This window comes from Ornithodoros turicata, chromosome 2, assembly GCF_037126465.1.
Source record: "Ornithodoros turicata isolate Travis chromosome 2, ASM3712646v1, whole genome shotgun sequence".
In the NCBI taxonomy this organism is placed as follows: Eukaryota; Metazoa; Arthropoda; class Arachnida; order Ixodida; family Argasidae; genus Ornithodoros; species Ornithodoros turicata.
The window spans coordinates 98,753,046-98,776,423 of NC_088202.1; the positions used below are offsets into that span (position 1 = coordinate 98,753,046).

General features: G+C 44.5%; 2 protein-coding genes across 4 annotated transcripts in view; one reads left to right on the forward strand and one right to left on the reverse strand.

Moving 5' to 3' along the window:
• LOC135385826 (uncharacterized) overlaps window positions 1-23,378 on the reverse strand; it is a 109,955-nt gene that overhangs the window by 32,502 nt on the left and 54,075 nt on the right. Inside the window, exon 1 of one of the 3 annotated variants that reach the window (XR_010420509.1) lies at window positions 4,336-4,354. The exons of the other annotated variants lie outside the window; for them this stretch is intronic. The gene's annotated coding sequence lies outside the window, so the exon portion shown is untranslated. Of the gene's footprint in view, window positions 1-4,335; window positions 4,355-23,378 lie in introns of those variants that run through there. 3 annotated transcript variants of the gene reach the window in all.
• Window positions 915-21,841, forward strand: LOC135385825 (acetylcholinesterase-1-like). Its single transcript, XM_064615358.1, has 3 exons — window positions 915-2,758; window positions 7,793-7,975; window positions 21,453-21,841. The coding sequence occupies exons 1-2, from the start codon at window positions 918-920 to the stop codon at window positions 7,941-7,943; spliced, it is 1,992 nt and encodes a 663-aa protein (XP_064471428.1). The 5' UTR covers window positions 915-917; the 3' UTR covers window positions 7,944-7,975; window positions 21,453-21,841.

Sequence of the window (23,378 nt, forward strand, 5' to 3'; positions counted from 1 at the left end):
GAAGTAGTAGACACGTAATGCACGCGGTCCGATTCACTTCGTAGAAGCACCTGGAACGCATGATTAGTCAGGTCGTCTGTATAGGACAGTATGAACGAGACGGAAACCGAACAATGGGGAGGTGTGGTCATGTCCGTTTTCGCATTCAAATGACGATGAAAGGACATTTTGGATCCGTTACTCTGTGTTGTTGAAGTAGAGTGTAGTATGTGTCTAGGTAACCCATCATGGTATGCTCAACGAATTTTGCCCATCTTGTTTCGTTTGGTGAACGACCAAAGTACACGTGCAGTCGTAAATTATTTCACAAGTATGTGTTGCGTTGTCCAGCCCATGTCCGGCATGTACGGATGAACAATTGATCAACATCGCATAGCAGTGATGGCTGAACTAAAAAGAAAAGTGTAAACCATGGTGCATTGGCGTCTGAAAAAGTAACGTTCCCCATATCTGTTGCACACAGAAAATGTCGTATACAATATGCTATTTGCATGCCGATCTGACTACGTCTGAGGATCAAGGAATTATAGCCATGTTTTCTTAGTTCGTCATGAGTCTGTAAGTAAGTATGTTTTCTGTAAGTAAGCATGCTTTTTTGCATTTACTGATCGTAAAGTATCGTGATAGCCGCTACGCCATTGCAGAGAAAAACGAACCGACACCAGGGAATATAGTACAGCTTTCTATTTTGGCTGCTCTAAAACTCCCATCTCAGCGCCTACAAATAGCACCCACTCATGGTGCGACACAGTTTCCCGACAGGAATATGCGTAAGCCCTTACGAAACCTGAATCTCATTGGTGACGAGAGGATCACTCTCGTAACAGTCTTCCGTAGCCATGCACGCGGAAACCACGATGTTGGGATCCACCCTGAAACGAGCGTTTGCTTTTCCTTTGCAGCATCTACGGCAAGACATGAAAACGTGGTTAGCATGCCTGGCTGTGGGTCTCGTGGGTCTCATCGCCATTTCCATCGCCACCTGCATTCTCCGGTTGCCACCTGAGGTGTTTGCCAGGATCAGTAGCGATGTGGAAGAAGAGCCACCTCGGAGGGGGATCAGGCACAGCGATGACATTGTCCTCTTAAGTGTGAACAGCGTCAACGCGACAGCTGACAAGGAGGTTCTTCTCGTGGTTGCCCCTGAAGACGAGGTGGATGTGAACGTTCGGCGTCCTCAGCAGCAAGCTGACGAATCACTTCAAGATATTCGCCACGATTCTTCATCTTCACAGTCCTTCTGGCCGTCACAGACGTTACCCGAGACAACGACCAGAGGGGACAGTATGAAAGACGACAGTGTTCTACAAACTACGGCGTCAGAAAGTGGCGGTCCTCTTGTGCAGACCAGCACTGGTCTTGTCGAAGGCATTAAGATGGACGTCCATGGAAGAATGCTTGACGTGTTCCTAGGAATACCATTCGCAGAGCCACCAATAGGAGATCTACGCTTTAGGAAACCAGTAGCTGTCCGCCCATGGAGTGGGATGTACAATGCATCTCGAATGGGACCTCCATGTTATCAAGTCTTTTATTCGTCTACGTGGGATTGGGCGATACCTAAACGAGACTATAGTGAAGACTGTCTTCACCTCAACATTTGGGCTCCGTCTTGCAACCAGACAAAGTGCCCGCTGAAACCTGTGCTTATTTTTATCTACGGTGGTGGGTTTAACATCGGTTCCACCGACTGGGAGTTCTACGACGGCAGGATGCTAGCAGCCTACGGTGATGTGGTCATGGCGTCTATGAACTACCGCCTCGGACCTCTCGGATTTCTCAACGCCGGGAACGACGAAGCTCCTGGAAATATGGGACTTTTTGACCAGAACATGGCTCTGAAGTGGATACACACGAATGCGCGTGCCTTTGGGGGAGATCCCAACCATATCGTCCTGATCGGCGAAAGCGCTGGAGCAGTGTCGGCTGGAATGCACCTCATTTCACCCCTCAGTAAGCATATGGTGAAACGGGTGGTTCTTCAAAGCGGAAGCCCCATGTGGGACACGCCTGACAACACAAAGGATGGTCCTAAGAAAGCGGACGAGTTGGCCAATATTTTCCACTGCTCCAACGACACGCACAATTTCGAGTCGCACCCTAAAGCTGTAATTCGTTGTCTGAGAGATGTAGACGCGTTGACACTGTTCCGAACGGGAGAGAAAGTGCTTGGAAAACGGATGTTGACGTACCAACCACGTCTAGGCGACGAATTTATCCCCATAAACCCCCAGGAAGCGCTGAAAAAGGGTCTATTCAAAGATTCCAGCGTCCTCCTCGGGGTAAACAAGGACGAAGGCAGTATATTTGTCGCCAACAGTCTGCCGCAAATTTTTCTGAACGATGCCGCACCAAATATCACGACGGATGAAGCAGCGTTCTACACGATATTTTTCTTTCAGTACCTGATCAGGCAAGGCACCAGGGACATCCGCGACCATTATTATAAGAACCTCAAGGATGCTGATTTCGACACGGTGCGACAAACATTTTACGACGCGATCGGAGATTATCTTCAGATTTGTCCAACCAAGTACTACGCCGAAGCGTACTCCAAATTCAACAACAGTGTGTACTTCTACTACTACACGCACCGCCCAAGTAATAGTTATTGGGCAGAGTGGCTGGGAACGGCCCACTTTGACGAAGTGGAGTTCATCTTCGGTCTTCCAGTAAGGTTTCCCGAACAGTTCACCAACCAGGAGGTCGAGTTCTCTCGAACAATGATGGATATTTGGTTAACATTTTCAAAAACTGGGTAAGTGTCTCTGTTTATTGGCAACTGTGTGCGGACGCTGAATTGGAAATGTCAGAGAGGTTTAGTAGACTGCTGATAGCGTGGCCTTCAACGTACCGCATCCAATCAATGAACACGATTCTGAGTCACGCAGGGTGCCATTGGTTCCGACAGGCACGATAACTTCACGGTAACGTTATACCAACGGTCTATTAAAATGTGCCCATTGTTCCGTTTTATCTCGTACGTGATCGGTACGCGATCTCGTATACGTGATCGGTTACTGTCGAGCCTCTAGCGAATTACTGATGGAAAACTCGATTGCGATCGTAACAGTTACTAGCTAGACAAGGATGCGTGGCAGTTCTCCTTACGTCAGAAAAAGCTTCAGTTGACATGTCGCCGACTGGAAATGGTGGAAATAACTTCGCCCCTGTACTTGTAGATAGTATGATAGCGGCATAAGACAGCCGCGACCATTTCTGATCTATTTTTAAGAGCGCTCTCCTTTGTTTGCTTCTTCATTCTTATTTGAACACTTTTTAGATGCACTTTCGAGGGGTCTCCGAGTAGGGCTTTCAAAAATGCCGGAAGTTACGCCCACTGGGCACCGTTTGGAGCTTAAAAAAGAGCACTTTGTAAACATCATCATTCAAATAGTAGAAACAATATAGCCATGCAAGATGGGAGTGGTTGCCTCCGCGAAATGATGTCGAGTGCACTTCTAATCGTCGACAAAGCGAAAAAGGCCTACATGAGTGACAGCCGAAAAGTAAGCAACGACGCAATTGAAGTAATGTTTGTGTACCCCTGTGGGGAAAGACATAGCTAACAACCGTTGTACGCAATCGTACGAAGTGCTGCAAGATGCTCGAGCTTCATACTAGGAGTGTAGAGCGGCCGTTTTTATATTTGTTAGACTTGGGAAGTTGCAGATATCCGGAAATCAAGCTGGTCTACAGGCGTCACTTGACCTGAGGCGTGACGTCAGGCCGAGACTAGGTCATGGCGTTTATTACCGTAATCATTGGTGCGATGGAATGGAAAGGGAGATGATGCGTCGATAAAAGCGAATGTTACAAGATGGCGTGAAAAACAATTAAACCGTGGACTACAAATATTGCGCAACAAAAAGTTCACTATTGCTCAATATTTGGAAATTCTACCAGTGCACACGTTATGCCACATTGATATAGCTAATGAAGGGAAGGGAGAGCTAAAACGAAACACAGGTTTACTAGTTAGGATTTGCTAAAAACAGGACCTCAGTACCTCCGTTAGGATCGCACCGATATCCACTTCAGGGCGGCGAAATGTTACGTGTTCGAGTAGCATTTGTGAAACATATGAATGTTTCCTGCAGAAGAGAAAGGGTCACATATTGAGGGTATTATACATATTATTCAAAATGCTTCACAAGACTGACTCGCCAGTTTTGTGTAATGCGTAACGTGCTGACACCTGCAACAGTTCGAAAATTAACGGCTCTTCAACTTCACGACTGGGCACGATATGTTACTAACACTCCATTCAGCACCCTCACATTACCGTAAAAGAAGCGATGCATTTTACTAAAGTAAATAGTCGCATGTAAATACCCTTCGAATGAGCCTGATTTAGTGCTTCATCAACAACATCTTCTTGCTGCTGACTGCATCAGTTCTATATCACACGTTGTGCCCATGGGGGCGTGACGTCTTCCACCGCTGGGGGGATTCCAGCGTAGAAAGTGAGTGCCATGCATGACCTACCGGCGTGTGAGGAGGCCAAGCCAACTTTAAGGAAGTTTCCCACACCTTGTGACCTGCATGCTGACGACGTCAAGTTCAAAAGTGGCTGGGGCCACAAAACTAGAACCTTGGTTTTAAAAGCGTGTAACGGCAACGAGAATAGGTGAGCGCGACGATTACTTACAGCATATCACCGTGCATGTGATTTTCTCTTCCGGGTCGGGCTTCCCCGGCGAGGGCTCCCGGGTTGACGACGTGGGAGTCCTCAGGGCGCACGTCTTCGGGAAAGAGAATCAGGAAGCATTATATTCAGGTTACAGGGGGGCGCACTCGTTTCTCTGCATGGATAATTATGCAGTAGAAGGGGAACGCGACATTGTAAACCATGACGGTTATCTCATTAATGGCAGCATCGGCAAACCTCGTATGCATTAAAGTATCAGAGCGAAGCATCATCGATACGTAGGTGGACGAGATCAGCGGCCATTAGAGTTTAGTGCGATGACGAAGGCGGACAGCGCATAAAAAGGATGCAGAATACGCAAGTATGAGATCAAAACACAAAACAATTTGGACAGGTAGAAATACGTACAGAAAAACGCAACAGCCTGGATCCACCACAAGGAAGGGTGAAGTCGGATATGATTGCGCGAATGGGAATAAGAAATAGTTTACGAAATTGATAGAGACGCGATGTAGATAGTCTAATTGTGCTGCCCCATAAAGCCCTGCATTATTGTACGTTTTAGGGAATAACGTTTTAGGCACACAAAAGTGAGAGAGAGAGAAAAAGACATGTCACGCTCTAGTGAACGCGTTTCGGCTCTATGCTAAGCCTGCATGTGAAATTTGAGCCAGTGAACACTTCATGAGAGGAGGCTGTATCGGTTTCTGAGTATCACGCGCAATGATTATGGTGCAATGCTGTCATTCGCATACTTACTTAGTACACATTCACGTGCGCGACCTATTAATATTTTCCCGCCGTTTCTTTAGAAACGCCGTGCATCAGAAAGTGTGCGGTTTAGGAATATCCTGTCACCAAGTTAAGAAGTGATGCAGAAAAACAAATACTATCCTAGAGATGAAACACGAAGTGCCTGCAATATTTGTTCACTCCTTTTCTGACGTCTGTGGAATCAGGATTAAGTATGAAAATATGAGAAGATATTCTGGTGCTGGTTCTGTTACAGATGGTGGGTGTGATTATGGGTGTGGTTATGACGATGGTCGTGGTATTTTCTACAGTTGTGGGGGGTTACAGAGAAAGATATCAGTGTCCTCACGTTAGGTTCCTAATAGTTACCATCCAGATCAGGTCTTATTATAACTTATTCGGGCTCTTATATAAAACTCCTCTACAAACACAAGGAGATAACACTAAGCACTAAATCTAAGGAATATCAAGCCGTCCTTTCCGGCTGACCCTTCCTGCGAAAATAAATAGACCCCCCACTAAATCTGCACATGAATATCCTTGCGTGTGTTTTATGTATACATGCATGTACGTGTATGTACACATCAAACCCACGGAAGACAAGACACGTGTAGAAAGAGATCCCCCCACAAATTGCAGGTTTTAGGGCACCATTCACAATTGATGTTTTATTTGTTCATTTATTTCAGCACAATCTAAGGGCTCTTAGGGAAGAGCATCGACAAACATAAACAAGTGTTTCTGTACCCTTATGTGTTTCATCCAAGTTATTGCTCTTTTGCTGATTATCTACGAGATAGATTACTTCTCCTTCTTTTTTTTTTTTTTTTTTTCTAATGACATATATCATCGTTTGAATTTCTGTCTCGCGGGCAAATGTCTAACTTCCTATTGAAAAACCTGTAATCATTAAATCTTGAGATAATAAAGACAGAATTATTATTTATTTTACGTACCGAATTCCATTCTTCTTTCTTTCCTTTACAATAGCTAACAAAGCAGGCTCCCAACTGAAAGGCAAGGCAGCCGCAGCCAAGGTTCCTGATTATCATGGATGAAACTTTCAGTGTTGTTTGTCGACAGCTTAAGAGTCGTATTTAGAGATAAAAAAAGAAAACGGAAAACAGAAAATCCGAAAGAGAAACGATTTATGTCCGTTTTTTATTCCTTTGCGACGGAAAAATTGTCCACAATTTCCAACCCTGGATATAAAAAAGTCAGAGTTCTGACGAAGTAAAACGTATAAGCTAGGCCACAATATCAGAAAAGCATATGCCTTTTGAGTTGGATCAAGTAGAAGCTACTCCACTTTTTATTCATTTGTTGAATGATCGTGCACTCACATGTCTTAGGGCCAGTTTCACCAACCCCGATTAACATTTGATCCGAGATCAGCGGCCCCTCAACTTCAATTGAACCCTTGACTCTCCTTCACCAAGGATAGTTGCTGACACTGAAACATTCTTCGCTTTACAGAGCAAACTTGCTGAAAATGAATTGAGTGTTATTATCTTCAAGTTTTGAAGTTATAATGAAATGAATAACCATTTGTCTCTCCCTTTTCACCTGCCCACCACGTATATACTGAACAAAGAAAGTAACCCCATTCACTAAATAGGCGTTTCTGAAACGTGCCCTCACTTCTCTAAAACGCGCTCCTTGTTTTTCGTCAAAACGTAATCCAGTAAACCGTAACATCTCCTACAAAACGTTAAAAGGTACTATAAAGCAGTCGAGGTGGAACCTATGCAATCAGCATGACGTGAGAGTGCTAGACTCAAAGGTTCAGCACAACAAGTAATATGCGCAGGAGTTTACTCTAAGTATTTTTAATTGGTAAATAAAAACGCAGTCAAGAATATCGGGGCGACGCCTGGTGGGAAGAAGTCCTCAATTTGTCAAGCAACCCTGTAAACAAGGAGACCGATAAACAGATGGCTTTCCTGTTGGGATTTGCAAATACTACCTTTTGAGAAAATGTAATTCGTGTGAAAGCAAATACACAAAAGACGAATCTTGCACTCCGTAGCTAAACATCTATACCTGGGCCTTGTTTCAGCACCGTGGCGCTGCTATCGTACGTCGCTCTGTTTGGCCCAGAGTCGTGCGCATGAGACATTTTCGCCGCCGTACTTGGCGGAGTTAGCGTTTCGTCGGTCTGCTTCGCCACAGTGTTGTCAGTAGATTTAAATTTGCATTTTTTCGGGAGCTATAACGTCTACGTGAGAAAATTTTGCGGCATTTAACTCCTGAGGACGTACACAATTCAGGGCACACAAACCATCAGGTTGCACCTCGACTGCTTTATAGTACCTTTAATTCTTCCGAGCAACGGTCACTAGGGGCAATTGCTGTGATAATGACTTCACTCACTCGTCTCACTTTCAGGAAGCCCCCTGCTGTGAATGGCCTTACGTGGCCGCGGTTCACTGAGGACAATGATGTCCACCTGGAGCTAAACCCCAAGCAGTACCGCATTGGAAAAGGATTACACAAGAGCCACTGCCACTTTTGGAAGAAATACATCGTGAAGTCCTGATGTGGTACGGCGCTTAGAAAGCGTGTATAAAGGTATTGTTGTTTACGCAAATGCGAAACCACACAGAAAAGATGAAAGACATGTCCCTCTTGTTATGTCGCAATGTGCGGCAAAAAGTATTTAGAAAAGAAGGGCATTTCTCGTTGAGGATTTCATGTGGGAATGAGTTACGTGACATTTAACAGGATGCAACGTTGCCAACACAAAACTGGAGTAAAACAAGTCCGTTTACTTCCACTTTAGGACACGAAAACAACGTGCACTTACGAACACCAGAAACGCATAATTCTTGGTGCGCATATAAGGACACTCTATTGTCGAATTCCTCTGGTCGATGTAGCGCAGAAAAAGTTGCGCTGGATCGAGCGTGCATGTTATACTGGTCGTTTCGATCCAACGTGCGCCGTGTTCACTGGTCGTTCCCTTCGCCCTTCGTTCGTTTCTACGCTCAGCCACACCGGCACACTACCGGGATTCGAACCCGGGTACCTCACAGTCACGTCGAGTCTGGGAGGTACCCGGGTTCGAATCCCGGTGCCGGCTGTGCTGTTTGGGGTTTTTCCTAGGTTTTCCTGAGACGCTTTCAGACATATGTCGGCACAGTTCCCTTAGAAGTCGGTCCAGGACACACATTCCCCCAGGGCGTGAGTCGTGACGTTGTCCACCCCTGTGAGGCCGACAACGGCAAGCCCTTTCACCGCCACCACCATAACCACCAGCACACTACGCTGCGCTGTATGAAAACGACTTCGGCTGTACGAACTCATTGACATATTGCTTGACATGATTGACACATGGCTGGGATTATGGACGAAAATATGCCAACGGGACCGTGTGGCGTCAAGTCGAGTGATGACGCAAGCTAGTTCAGAAATACTATAGGGTGTTTCAGAGAATCGAAAGCGCCCTCCGATTCCGACTCTGTACCGCTGTTAGTCAATCAGATATCAGCAACATGACGTCACCCACACCAGCCGAATCCGGCAATTGGCTTATCATTGACTTTGACAACATGTCCCTGAGCTGAGGGGAAGGACAAAAAGAGACAAAAGACTTTTGTCCTTGTGCCAAGCTCAGGGACATGTTGCCAACGTCTGTTTTCACCAGCTCGCTTGCATTTCACTTTCTATGTTCAATGGCTTATCATGTTTTCGGAAACGTTATCGTGAAACTTCTACGTACTCCTAAACTCCCAAATATTACGATGGTACAGCTCATGTTTATTATTAAGGATGAGAGGAGCTATACACCCCACACAAGTTCCACATTGTCGGCAGCTAATTTAGAAGTGCACACAAACAATATTACGATGGTACATCGCCATACATGTTCCGCACACTCGGCAGGCACTTTAGAAGTGTACAGAAACAATATTACGATGATACATCGCCATACAAGTTCCGCACACTCGGCAGGCACTTTAGAATTGTACAGAAACAATATTACGATGATACATCGCCATACAAGTTCCGCACACTCGGCAGGTACTTTAGAAGTTACAGAAACAATATTACGATCATACGTCGCCATACAAGTTACGCACACTCGGCAGGTACTTTAGAAGTGTACAGAAACGATATTACGATGATACATCGCCATACAAGTTCCACATTGTCGGCAGCTAATTTAGAAGTGCACAGAAACAATATTACGACGATACACCGCCATACAAGTTCCACATTGTCGGCAGCCAATTTAGAAGTGCACAGAAACAATATTACGATGGTACATCGCCATACACGTTCCGCACACTCGGCAAGCACTTTAGAATTGTACAGAAACAATATTACGATGATACATCGCCATACAAGTTCCACATTGTCGGCAGCTAATTTAGAAGTGCACAGAAATAATATTACAATGATACATCGCCATACAAGTTCCGCACACTCGGCAGGCACTTTAGAAGTGTACAGAAACAATATTACGATGATACATCGCCATACAAGTTCCGCACACTCGGCAGGCACTTTAGAAGTGTACAGAAACAATATTACGATGATACATCGCCATACAAGTTCCGCACACTCGGCAGCTAATTTAGAAGTGCACAGAAACAATATTACGATGGTACATCGCCATACATGTTCCGCACACTCGGCAGGCACTTTAGAAGTGTACAGAAACAATATTACGATGATACATCGCCATACAAGTTCCGCACACTCGGCAGCTAATTTAGAAGTGCACAGAAACAATATTACGATGGTACATCGTCATACATGTTCCGCACACTCGGCAGGCACTTTAGAAGTGTCCAGAAACAGTATTACGATGATACATCGCTATACAAGTTCCGCACACTCGGCAGGTACTTTAGAAGTGTACAGAAACAATATTACGATGGTACATCGCCATACATGTTCCGCACACTCGACAGGCACTTTAGAAGTGTACAGAAACAATATTACAATGATACATCGCCATACATGTTCCGCACACTCGGCAGGCACTTTAGAAGTGTCCAGAAACAGTATTACGATGATACATCGCTATACAAGTTCCGCACACTCGGCAGGTACTTTAGAAGTGTACAGAAACAATATTACGATGGTACATCGCCATACATGTTCCGCACACTCGGCAGGCACTTTAGAAGTGTACAGAAACAATATTACAATGATACATCGCCATACAAGTTCCGCACACTCGGCAGGTACTTTAGAAGTGTACAGAAACAATATTACGATGATACATCGCCATACAAGTTGCGCACACTCGGCAGGTACTTTAGAAGTGTACAGAAACAATATTACGATGATATGTCGCCATACAAGTTACGCACACTCGGCAGGTACTTTAGAAGTGTACAGAAACGATATTACGATGATACATCGCCATACAAGTTCCGCACACCCGGCAGGCACTTTAGAAGTGTATAGAAACAATACTACGATGGTACATCGCCATACAAGTTCCGCACACTCGGCAGGTACTTTAGAAGTGTACAGAAACAATATTACGATGGTACATTGCCATACATGTTCCACACACTCGCCAGGCACTTTAGAAGTGCACAGAAGCAATATTACGATGGTACATCGCCATACATGTTCCGCACACTCGACAGGTACTTTAGAAGTGTACAGAAACAATATTACGACGGTACATTGCCATACATGTTCCGCACACTCGGCGGGTACTTTAGAAGTGTACAGAAACAATATTACGATGATACATCGCCACACAAGCTCCGCACACTCGGCAGGTACGTTAGAAGTGTACAGACACAATATTACGATGATACATCGCCATACAAGTTGCGCACACTCGGCGGGTACTTTAGAAGTGTACAGAAACAATATTACGATGATAGATCGCCATACAAGTTACGCACACTCGGCAGGTACTTTAGAAGTGTACAGAAACAATATTACGATGATACATCGCCATACAAGCTCCGCACACTCGGCAGGCACTTTAGAAGTGTACAGAAACAATATTACGATGATACATCGCCATACAAGTTGCGCACACTCGGCAGGTACTTTAGAAGTGTGCAGAAACAATATTACGATGATACATCGCCATACAAGTTCCGCACACTCGGCGGATACCTTAGAAGTGTACAGAAACAATATTACGATGATACATCCCCATACGAGTTCCGCACACTCGGCAGGTACTTTAGAAGTGTACAGAAACAATATTACGATGATACCTCGCCATACAAGTTGCGCACACTCGGCGGGTACTATAGAAGTGTACAGAAACAATACTACGATGATACATCGCCATACAAGTTACGCACACTCGGCAGGTACTTTAGAAGTGTACAGAAACAATTACGATGGTTCATCGCCATACAAGTTTCGCACACTCGGCAGGTACTTTAGAAGTCTACAGAAATAATAGTACGATGATACATCGGCATACAAGTTCCGCACACTCGGGGGGTACTTTAGAAGTGTACAGAAACAATATCACAATGATACATCGCCATACAAGTTCCCCACACTCGGCGGGTACTTTAGAAGTGTGCAGAAACAATATTACGATGATATATCGCCATACAAGTTGCGCACACTCGACAGGTACTTTAGAAGTGTACAGAAACAATATTACGATGATACATCGCCATACAAGTTACGCACACTCGGCAGGTACTTTAGAAGTGTGCAGAAACAATATTACGATGATATATCGCCATACAAGTTCCGCACACTCGGCGGATACCTTAGAAGTGTACAGAAACAATATTACGATGATACATCACCATACGAGTTCCGCACACTCGGCAGGTACTTTAGAAGTGTACAGAAACAATATTACGATGATACTTCGCCATACAAGTTGCGCACACTCGGCGGGTACTATAGAAGTGTACAGAAACAATACTACGATGATACATCGCCATACAAGTTCCGCACACTCGGCAGGTACTTTAGAAGTGCACAGAAACAATATTACGATGATACATCGCCATACAAGTTACGCACACTCGGCAGGTACTTTAGAAGTGTACAGAAACAATATTACGATGATACATCGCCATACAAGTTCCGCACACTCGGCAGGCACTTTAGAAGTGTACAGAAATAATACTACGATGATACATCGCCATACAAGTTCCGCACACTCGGCAGGTACTTAAGAAGTGTACAGAAACAATATTACGATGATACATCGCCGTACAAGTTACGCACACTCGGCAGGTACTTTAGAAGTGTACAGAAACGATATTACGATGATATGTCGCCATACAAGTTACGCACACTCGGCAGGTACTTTAGAAGTGTACAGAAACAATATTACGATGGTACATTGCCATACATGTTCCACACACTCGCCAGGTACTTTAGAAGTGTACAGAAACGATATTACGATGATACATCGCCATACAAGTTCCACATTGTCGGCAGCTAATTTAGAAGTGCACAGAAACAATATTACGACGATACATCGCCATACAAGTTCCACATTGTCGGCAGCCAATTTAGAAGTGCACAGAAACAATATTACGATGGTACATCGCCATACACGTTCCGCACACTCGGCAAGCACTTTAGAATTGTACAGAAACAATATTACGATGATACATCGCCATACAAGTTCCACATTGTCGGCAGCTAATTTAGAAGTGCACAGAAATAATATTACAATGATACATCGCCATACAAGTTCCGCACACTCGGCAGGCACTTTAGAAGTGTACAGAAACAATATTACGATGATACATCGCCATACAAGTTCCGCACACTCGGCAGGCACTTTAGAAGTGTACAGAAACAATATTACGATGATACATCGCCATACAAGTTCCGCACACTCGGCAGCTAATTTAGAAGTGCACAGAAACAATATTACGATGGTACATCGCCATACATGTTCCGCACACTCGGCAGGCACTTTAGAAGTGTACAGAAACAATATTACGATGATACATCGCCATACAAGTTCCGCACACTCGGCAGGTACTTTAGAAGTGTACAGAAACAATATTACGATGGTACATTGCCATACATGTTCCACACACTCGCCAGGTACTTTAGAAGTGTACAGAAACGATATTACGATGATACATCGCCATACAAGTTCCACATTGTCGGCAGCTAATTTAGAAGTGCACAGAAACAATATTACGACGATACATCGCCATACAAGTTCCACATTGTCGGCAGCCAATTTAGAAGTGCACAGAAACAATATTACGATGGTACATCGCCATACACGTTCCGCACACTCGGCAAGCACTTTAGAATTGTACAGAAACAATATTACGATGATACATCGCCATACAAGTTCCACATTGTCGGCAGCCAATTTAGAAGTGCACAGAAACAATATTACGATGGTACATCGCCATACACGTTCCGCACACTCGGCAAGCACTTTAGAATTGTACAGAAACAATATTACGATGATACATCGCCATACAAGTTCCACATTGTCGGCAGCTAATTTAGAAGTGCACAGAAACAATATTACGATGGTACATCGTCATACATGTTCCGCACACTCGGCAGCCACTTTAGAAGTGTCCAGAAACAGTATTACGATGATACATCGCTATACAAGTTCCGCACACTCGGCAGGTACTTTAGAAGTGTACAGAAACAATATTACGATGGTACATCGCCATACATGTTCCGCACACTCGGCAGGCACTTTAGAAGTGTACAGAAACAATATTACAATGATACATCGCCATACATGTTCCGCACACTCGGCAGGCACTTTAGAAGTGTCCAGAAACAGTATTACGATGATACATCGCTATACAAGTTCCGCACACTCGGCAGGTACTTTAGAAGTGTACAGAAACAATATTACAATGATACATCGCCATACAAGTTCCGCACACTCGGCAGGTACTTTAGAAGTGTACAGAAACAATATTACGATGATACATCGCCATACAAGTTGCGCACACTCGGCAGGTACTTTAGAAGTGTACAGAAACAATATTACGATGATATGTCGCCATACAAGTTACGCACACTCGGCAGGTACTTTAGAAGTGTACAGAAACGATATTACGATGATACATCGCCATACAAGTTCCGCACACTCGGCAGGCACTTTAGAAGTGTATAGAAACAATACTACGATGGTACATCGCCATACAAGTTCCGCACACTCGGCAGGCACTTTAGAAGTGTGCAGAAACAATATTACGATGATATATCGCCATACAAGTTCCGCACACTCGGTGGATACCTTAGAAGTGTATAGAAACAATATTACGATGATACATCACCATACGAGTTCCGCACACTCGGCAGGTACTTTAGAAGTGTACAGAAACAATATTACGATGATACTTCGCCATACAAGTTGCGCACACTCGGCGGGTACTATAGAAGTGTACAGAAACAATACTACGATGATACATCGCCATACAAGTTCCGCACACTCGGCAGGTACTTTAGAAGTGCACAGAAACAATATTACGATGATACATCGCCATACAAGTTACGCACACTCGGCAGGTACTTTAGAAGTGTACAGAAACAATATTACGATGATACATCGCCATACAAGTTCCGCACACTCGGCAGGCACTTTAGAAGTGTACAGAAATAATACTACGATGATACATCGCCATACAAGTTCCGCACACTCGGCAGGTACTTAAGAAGTGTACAGAAACAATATTACGATGATACATCGCCGTACAAGTTACGCACACTCGGCAGGTACTTTAGAAGTGTACAGAAACAACATTACGATGATACATCGGCATACAAGTTCCGCACACTCGGGGGGTACTTTAGAAGTGTACAGAAACAATATCACAATAATACATCGCCATACAAGTTCCCCACACTCGGCGGGTACTTTAGAAGTGTGCAGGAACAATATTACGATGATATATCGCCATACAAGTTCCGCACACTCGGCGGATACCTTAGAAGTGTACAGAAACAATATTACGATGATACATCCCCATACGAGTTCCGCACACTCGGCAGGTACTTTAGAAGTGTACAGAAACAATATTACGATGATACTTCGCCATACAAGTTGCGCACACTCGGCGGGTACTATAGAAGTGTACAGAAACAATACTACGATGATACATCGCCATACAAGTTCCGCACACTCGGCAGGTACTTTAGAAGTGGACAGAAACAATATTACGATGATACATCGCCATACAAGTTCCGCACACTCGGCAGGCACTTTAGAAGTGTACAGAAATAATACTACGATGATACATCGCCATACAAGTTCCGCACACTCGGCAGGTACTTTAGAAGTGTACAGAAACAATATTACGATGATACATCGCCATACAAGTTGCGCACACTCGACAGGTACTTTAGAAGTGTACAAAAACAATATTACGATGATACATCGCCATACAAGTTACGCACACTCGGCGGGTACTTTAGAAGTGTACAGAAACAATATTACGATGATACATCGCCATACAAGTTCCGCACACTCGGCAGGCACTTTAGAAGTGTATAGAAACAATACTACGATGGTACATCGCCATACAAGTTCCGCACACTCGGCAGGTACTTTAGAAGTGTACAGAAACAATATTGCGATGGTACATTGCCATACATGTTCCACACACTCGGCAGGCACTTTAGAAGTGTACAGAAACAATATTACGATCATACATCGCCATGCAAGTTCCACATTGTCGGCAGCTAATTTAGAAGTGCATAGAAACAATATTACGATGGTACATCGCCATACATGTTCTGCACACTCGACAGGTACTTTAGAAGTGTACAGAAACAATATTACGACGGTACATTGCCATACATGTTCCACACACTCGGCAGGCACTTTAGAAGTGTACAGAAACAATATTACGATGATACACCGCCATACAAGTTCCACTTTGTCGGCAGCTAATTTAGAAGTGCACAGAAAGAATATTACGATGGTACATCGCATTACATGTTCCGCACACTCGGCAGGCACTTTAGAAGTGTACAGAAACAATATTACGATGATACATCGCCATACAAGTTCCGCACACTCGGCAGGTACTTTAGAAGTGTACAGAAACAATATTACGATGATACATCGCCATACAAGTTACGCACACTCGGCAGGTACTTTAGAAGTGTACAGAAACAATTACGATGATACATCGCCATACAAGTTACGCACACTCGGCAGGTACTTTAGAAGTGTACAGAAACAATTACGATGATACATCGCCATACAAGTTGCACACACTCGGCAGGTACTTTAGAAGCCTACAGAAATAATATTACCATGATACTTCGCCATACAAGTTCCGCACACTCGGCGGGTACTTTAGAAGTGTACAGAAAGAATATCACGATGATACATCGCCATACAAGTTCACCACACTCGGCGGGTACTTTAGAAGTGTGCAGAAACAATATTACGATGATATATCGCCATACAAGTTCGGCACACTCGGCGGATACTTTAGAAGTGTACAGAAACAATATTACGATGACACATCCCCATACGAGTTCCGCACACTCTGCAGGTACTTTAGAAGTGTACAGAAACAATATTACGATGATACATCGCCATACAAGTTCACCATACTCGGCGGGTACTTTAGAAGTGTGCAGAAGCAATATTACGATGATATATCGCCATACAAGTTACGCACACTCGGCGGATACTTTAGAAGTGTACAGAAATAATATTACCATGATACATCGCCGTACAAGTTGCGCACACTCGGCGGGTACTTGAGAAGTGTACAGAAACAATACTACGATGATACATCGCCATACAAGCTCCGCACACTCGGCAGGTACTTTAGAAGTGTACAGAAACAATATTACGATGATACATCGCCATACAAGTTACGCACACTGGGCAGGTACTTTAGAAGTGTACAGAAACAATTACGATGATACATCGCCATACAAGTTACGCACACTCGGCAGGTACTTTAGAAGCCTACAGAAATAATATTACCATGATACTTCGCCATACAAGTTCCGCACACTCGGCGGGTACTTTAGAAGTGTACAGAAAGAATATCACGATGATACATCGCCATACAAGTTCACCACACTCGGCGGGTACTTTAGAAGTGTGCAGAAACAATATTACGATGATATATCGCCATACAAGTTCCGCACACTCGGCGGATACTTTAGAAGTGTACAGAAACAATATTACGATGATACATCCCCATACGAGTTCCGCACACTCTGCAGGTACTTTAGAAGTGTACAGAAACAATATCACGATGATATATCGCCATACAATTTCACCACACTCGGCGGGTACTTTAGAAGTGTGCAGAAACAATATTACGATGATATATCGCCATACAAGTTCCGCACACTCGGCGGATACTTTAGAAGTGTACAGAAACAATATTACGAAGATACATCCCCATACGAGTTCCGCACACTCGGCAGGTACCTTAGAAGTGTACAGAAACAATAAAACGATGATACATCGCCATACAAGTTCCGCACACTCTGCAGGTACTTTGGAAGTGTACAGAAGCAATATTACGATGATACTTCGTCTTACAAGTTCGACACAGTCGGCAGCACTTAAAGTGCTAAGAAAGAATATAACGATATCACGATGATACATCGTCATACAAACTGCATACACTCGGCAACGAACTTAGAAGTATCTAAAAACAATATTACGGCTATTACAATGATATATCGTTAAAAGTTCCGCAAGCTCCGCAGCTAAATTAGAAGTGTCGAGAAACAACAGTACCATATTACGATGATGATACATCGTTACAAGTTCCGCGCACTTGGCAGCTAATTTTCAAGCGTTCATAAACAATATTATGACTAGTGTTCTTCGTTTTCGGCATTTATTCGATTCGGCGGGTGTTTTTCGACATTTATTTGTGTTGTCGAATTCGAATATTTTCGGCATTTTAAAATGTTCGCGCCAAATATAGATGCCGAAAAATTGGCAGCTATAATCACTAGGGAGAATGATTTTGGAGGAAGAGCAGCTATGTAGGACATTAAGAACGCAAAGAATTTCATTTTCTGTGTTCCACGTCTGCTTGATCCCTCTAGACCAACTCATCAAAATGTTACAGAGGAAGGTTTTCCCTGAACTAGATGCTAGCAGCTCCGCAGGGCTGCATTCCCCGCATTCCACATGGAAACGAGGCGAAGGAAAAGCGAAAATGTGATGGCCCGGAAGAATAAAAGTGCAATCGGGTACCGGCATTTTCGGAACGTAGCACCATATGCAAGAGCATAATTCGGAGTTTTTTGCAACATGCCGAATTTCCAAAAATATTCGGCAGGTACTTTTCGGCATTTTTTTGGCAAATGCCGAAAACGCGGAACCATGTAATTAAGGCAACACACAAACGAACTTGCAACACACAAACGAACTGTGCTTGAACACAGCACTGTCGGCAGCTTATTTTTTACGTATTAAAAATTATTACGACATTACGATGATACATCGCCGTCGCTACATTGCCCCCATCCGGAGGCGTGAGCCCCCGGTCAAGAGACAGTGGTGAAGGGTGACGTCAACGACGTGGATGCTGGCGGGGTGAAGGATGGTGGCGACGTGGACGATGATGGACAGGGCAAAGAATGATGTTGGACAACGATGTGGACGATGGGGCGATGGGGGACGCTGTGCTGTCTGTAAAAGGACGGTGTTCGGAGGGCCAGCGCCGAGCCGTCGCGCGCGCCATCATCGTCGAGTCATCTCGGGTCTGAGTCTCGAGTCGTCTCGCGTGGGCAGGTCGAGACTGGGGTGTCGATGGCCACGGCAGCAGCAGTTCCGTCGGGGCGAGCCAGCATCTCCCCCAAATGTTTCGTCCTGAACAATGTTGTATGCAGTTGCTGCTTGTTGAGCACGAGGTATGGTGTCCTTCGGGGCTGCTTGTATTTCGTCATTGATGATGCGGCGAATTAAGGTCTGAAAATCCTCCGATGTGCCATGTATCGCAGCTACAGTGGGCACGACGTTTGGTAGCTGTTGGATGTGATGTGGTACAACACGGTCGCGGCGGAGCGTCTCGAACTTGCGTGTTTCAGCCACAAGGTCACTGACAGAAGTGGCATTACGAAGCGTTACGACGTTGAACACATCCTCGGCGATACCTTTAGGAGGTGCCCAACTTTTTCGTCTTCCGACATTTCCGGGTTCACAATCCGGCACAGCTTCAGGACATTCTAGATATGGTCGGTGCAGGTTTCGTTAGCTACTTGTGCCGGAGAAGCTAGGATAATCTCAATTGCTTTCTTCTGGTAATAACTGTTTCCAAAAATAGCTATCACCTTGCACATGTCCCACGACTGTATGGAGTCTTCGTGGTTCTCAAACCAAATATTTGCAGTACCAGATCAATAAAATATTACGTTTACCAGTCGAAATGAATCGTCCCACCCGTTTACGTCACTCACTCGTTGGTATTCGTGAGTCCATGTTAGATAGAATCGTCCCCTCGTCTACAGGAAAAGGTTGAAGCCTCGCGATCCCGCCGAAGGTAGTAGCAGAAGGAAGAGTCTGCTCCGGGTGTATTGTATGCCACACTGTTGACGACAGGTCAGTCAGTGGGGATGCCCTGATGGTCGTTGTCACCGGCCATGGTGAACTCAGGCTGAAGGCGGCGTAGTCGTTGGTTGAAGCGTGGATAAGCCGTGGAGAAGATTGTATGGGGGTTGAGAAGATCGAGCTAACACCTCCACCAAATGTTACGGGCAGCACAGCGTCGTGATGGCAATGGTTTAATCACAGAATGAGAATGCGCTTGACACGCCTCTGCAGTGATCGTCGTCGCTACAATATGCATTATTGAGTTGAGCGCAGATTTGAAGCGCTAAAATGATGGGGCCTCCCTTTCACCATCAGATGAAGTATATGGTCTCGAGCAATGCTCAGTGTCTTGGTAATGTTACTGCTGAACAGATATCCCTATACTCCCTGAAGTTCTCAGTGTCCTCACTTACATGTCTTTATTTACCTGCAGGAAAGTCTCAAGTGTTCCATTCAGCAATTGAACACTTGTATTAAAGTGTTCGCTGCCCATTGCATAAGGCGGCGAATTCCAATTGGTTGAATTATGGACAGTTGGGCACAGGAACAGATCACTATAGGACAATATCAACCAACAGGAACGGATCTTCTGCTGCATGATTTATTTCTGAATTCACTTTACTTTTCATTGAGCTCCGTCTGCTTCGAACCGTTCCACATAATGTCTCTTCAGGTGTCATTCTTCCGTGTGTGGAATCTCCACATTGTCCATTAACGCTCTTGCTCAACGAAGTGTTTAGCCAGTGCGCAGGAGACAGAAGCGTAAAATAACCAGTACAAACAAACGGATGTAGCACGTGAAGAGTGTCAGTTACCTTTTCCTTTCTCAGTTCTTCCTGGATGCCAGCGTCTGCGTACCTATTTGGTATTCGCTCTTATTTACATCTAAACATGAGCACGAAACCCAAGAGGCTTCTGCCGTTTAACAGAGCTCGTACTTCGCATGTATACAAGGTGTCCCAGAAAGAAGACCACAAAAGGCTAAAATTGAAAGTATCAGCGCGTCATCATGAATCTACCGACAAGTGTCTCTCCTGCGGTTTGCACCAAAGGCGAAATACCATGCGTGTCAATTTCGAATAAGTACCTGACACGCGATAATCAACATAACGGACTTGAAATAGAGACAACGCGGCTTATTGGTATACGGGTATACCACATAAGTGTTGGTTTGCAATAGCCATGAAACCTTGATGCTAGTCACTATTGGTCCACAAAAGAGATGACCGGGCTCAGATGACCTCATGACACGAGTAACGGTTTACGGTATTAACTGCTCGCATATGACTAATGAATTAATTAACAGTTCATATGAAGCATTCATTACTGATAGCAAGTATTAAGTGTTCATAATTCATGATCATGTTATGAATCATTGTATGCTTTCAAAACACACACGCGCACAGACAGAAAACAGGAGATCCGAAATGTACAGAAAGCAATGGTCTAACACTAGGGCATACAGTATATCTCACGAACTGCCACATTCCCACAACATTTTCTTTTATTTTTAGACACAATCACTGGGTTTTGACTATGCACTTTTGTTCTTAATTTCAGCTTGCGTGGATCTCTCATAGGCCGAAATCGCCAAGAGTCCCGAACATGTTCCTGGAAAATACCAAAGTCTACCTGAGGTGGACGGGACCATTCAGGCACAGCCATGTTTGCGCACAGCAATACCATTCGCGTTGGAGGAGCAATGCAAGAGACAGTATTCTTCGTCGAGCGTTGCGAAACGCTGTGAAACAGGAAGCTCATTTGTATGCATGTGTGTCATCAACGGCAAGCATTTCTACAACTTCGCCGCTTCGTATCGTATCACATAAGTTATTTCCTGTACAAACAACCTCCAGAGGCATTCTCAGTGTCTGGGTTCGCGGAACATCAAAGTTTGCATCGTGTACAAAGTCAACGCTCATCTTCGCAATAAATATCCCTGGAATCATGAGTGTCGCAAAAATGCGCATTCTGCGTGCGCGCATGCGATTCAGTGGTAGACCAGAGGTTATTTTGGGGGGAGGGTGCCGTTTTTTACGATCGTCATATCTGCAAAATTATCAGTTTTATTCCTTGCACAATCAAACTCTTTTTTGCGTGCTATTTTTTCAATATAACCACCTTCAACATGTTCCACTTGTGCAGTGGAGTGTACTTATCTTTCAATTCTCAGAGATGATATTCGCTCGCTTTTACAAACCACGTGCACAAAAGCACGATGACCCTGTCATTACTGCTAAATTATTTCTCACTTCCTGAACACTCCTTCAGTGATTAAAAGAAGTAGTAGACGTACGTACCAAAGTCATGACGTGTCTGGACGGTGAGTGAGGCAGAAATCCTACTTGAGTCGACGGAGAGTTGCGATCGTTTAAAAGGACAGTCTGGAGATGCCGACCGCAAGTTACGCGTAGATGCCCGGTATGCAGAATTTCGTAGTTATATGGATAAACAGGACACATATGAACGGCATGTCCGCACCCGGTTTCGGATTCATGATGACGTAAGCATGAGCTACCCCACCTTGGCGTGCTTCACAAATGTGTGATAAATGTGACTCAGGACTGTTTGAGAGGTGGTAAAACGTAATCGGCAAAATTTGTTTCGAATCGATGTCTTGGTTGCGTGGAGAAAACGAAAGCGGCAGCTACTGGAAGTGACGTCACGCCTTCCGGCAAAATAACATTGAATTTAAAATAATTGACTGCGAATTTAATAGAAACATTTTACGCGGTGAGTCTGCAGAGCATCTTATGAAAGCGCGTGCCAGCGTTTGTTTAGCTTTGATTTGGATCCGGACATGCCACGTTAGGCTGTGTGGTTTCATGCAGAGTATCGTGGACCCGCACCAGTGTACATTTTTAGACCACTTCTTATTTAAATGCTGAGATAATATATGATAATACGGTATACTATGAGGCATGATGGGAGATACTCGATGGTGATCTACCTAATGCTCGTACCGCTGATACATCGCCATAAAGGTCCATATTGCCATCACTGCATTTTGCAGCTTTCTTGTTGAACGGTGTCTTATAAACCGATCCGTTCATCTCCTTGAACTTACGTGCTGTCTATTTCGCGGCAAGACGCGCACAAGCTGTTGGCCTATTCCCGGTGAACGTTTCGTGACATACGGGTACGGGCGGGTACGGGTATACCAGCGTAATTTTGCTACGGTGCGTGAAAAAATTAGGTGTCGCTCCGGGTTGCGGCTAATATATGGGTGTACCCGCGGGCGTCCGCGGGTAGTGCGGGTAAACCCGCATTACCCGCATTCACTAAATTAAACTTTCGCCACCCTAACTTACTAATTAATTTTGGTATTTTCCACGCTTTTCACCGAGAAACACACTTCAAAAACGCACCTGTGTATTCGATATCGGACGTTAAGCGAAAAAGCACGCGCTCGTGGAAATTCCTCTGGTTGCTTTCAACTGAACTCTATCCCGCAACAGGCGAGCTGATCATCTCACAATATCGGGG

Excerpts from the sequence above, each read along its gene's own strand:
- LOC135385825 (XM_064615358.1), top strand. The coding sequence starts at position 918 with ATGAAAACGTGGTTAGCATGCCTGGCTGTGGGTCTCGTGGGTCTCATC. Across the intron at positions 2,759-7,792 it reads TTAACATTTTCAAAAACTGG|GAAGCCCCCTGCTGTGAATG; the intron begins GTAAGTGTCTCT and ends TCTCACTTTCAG.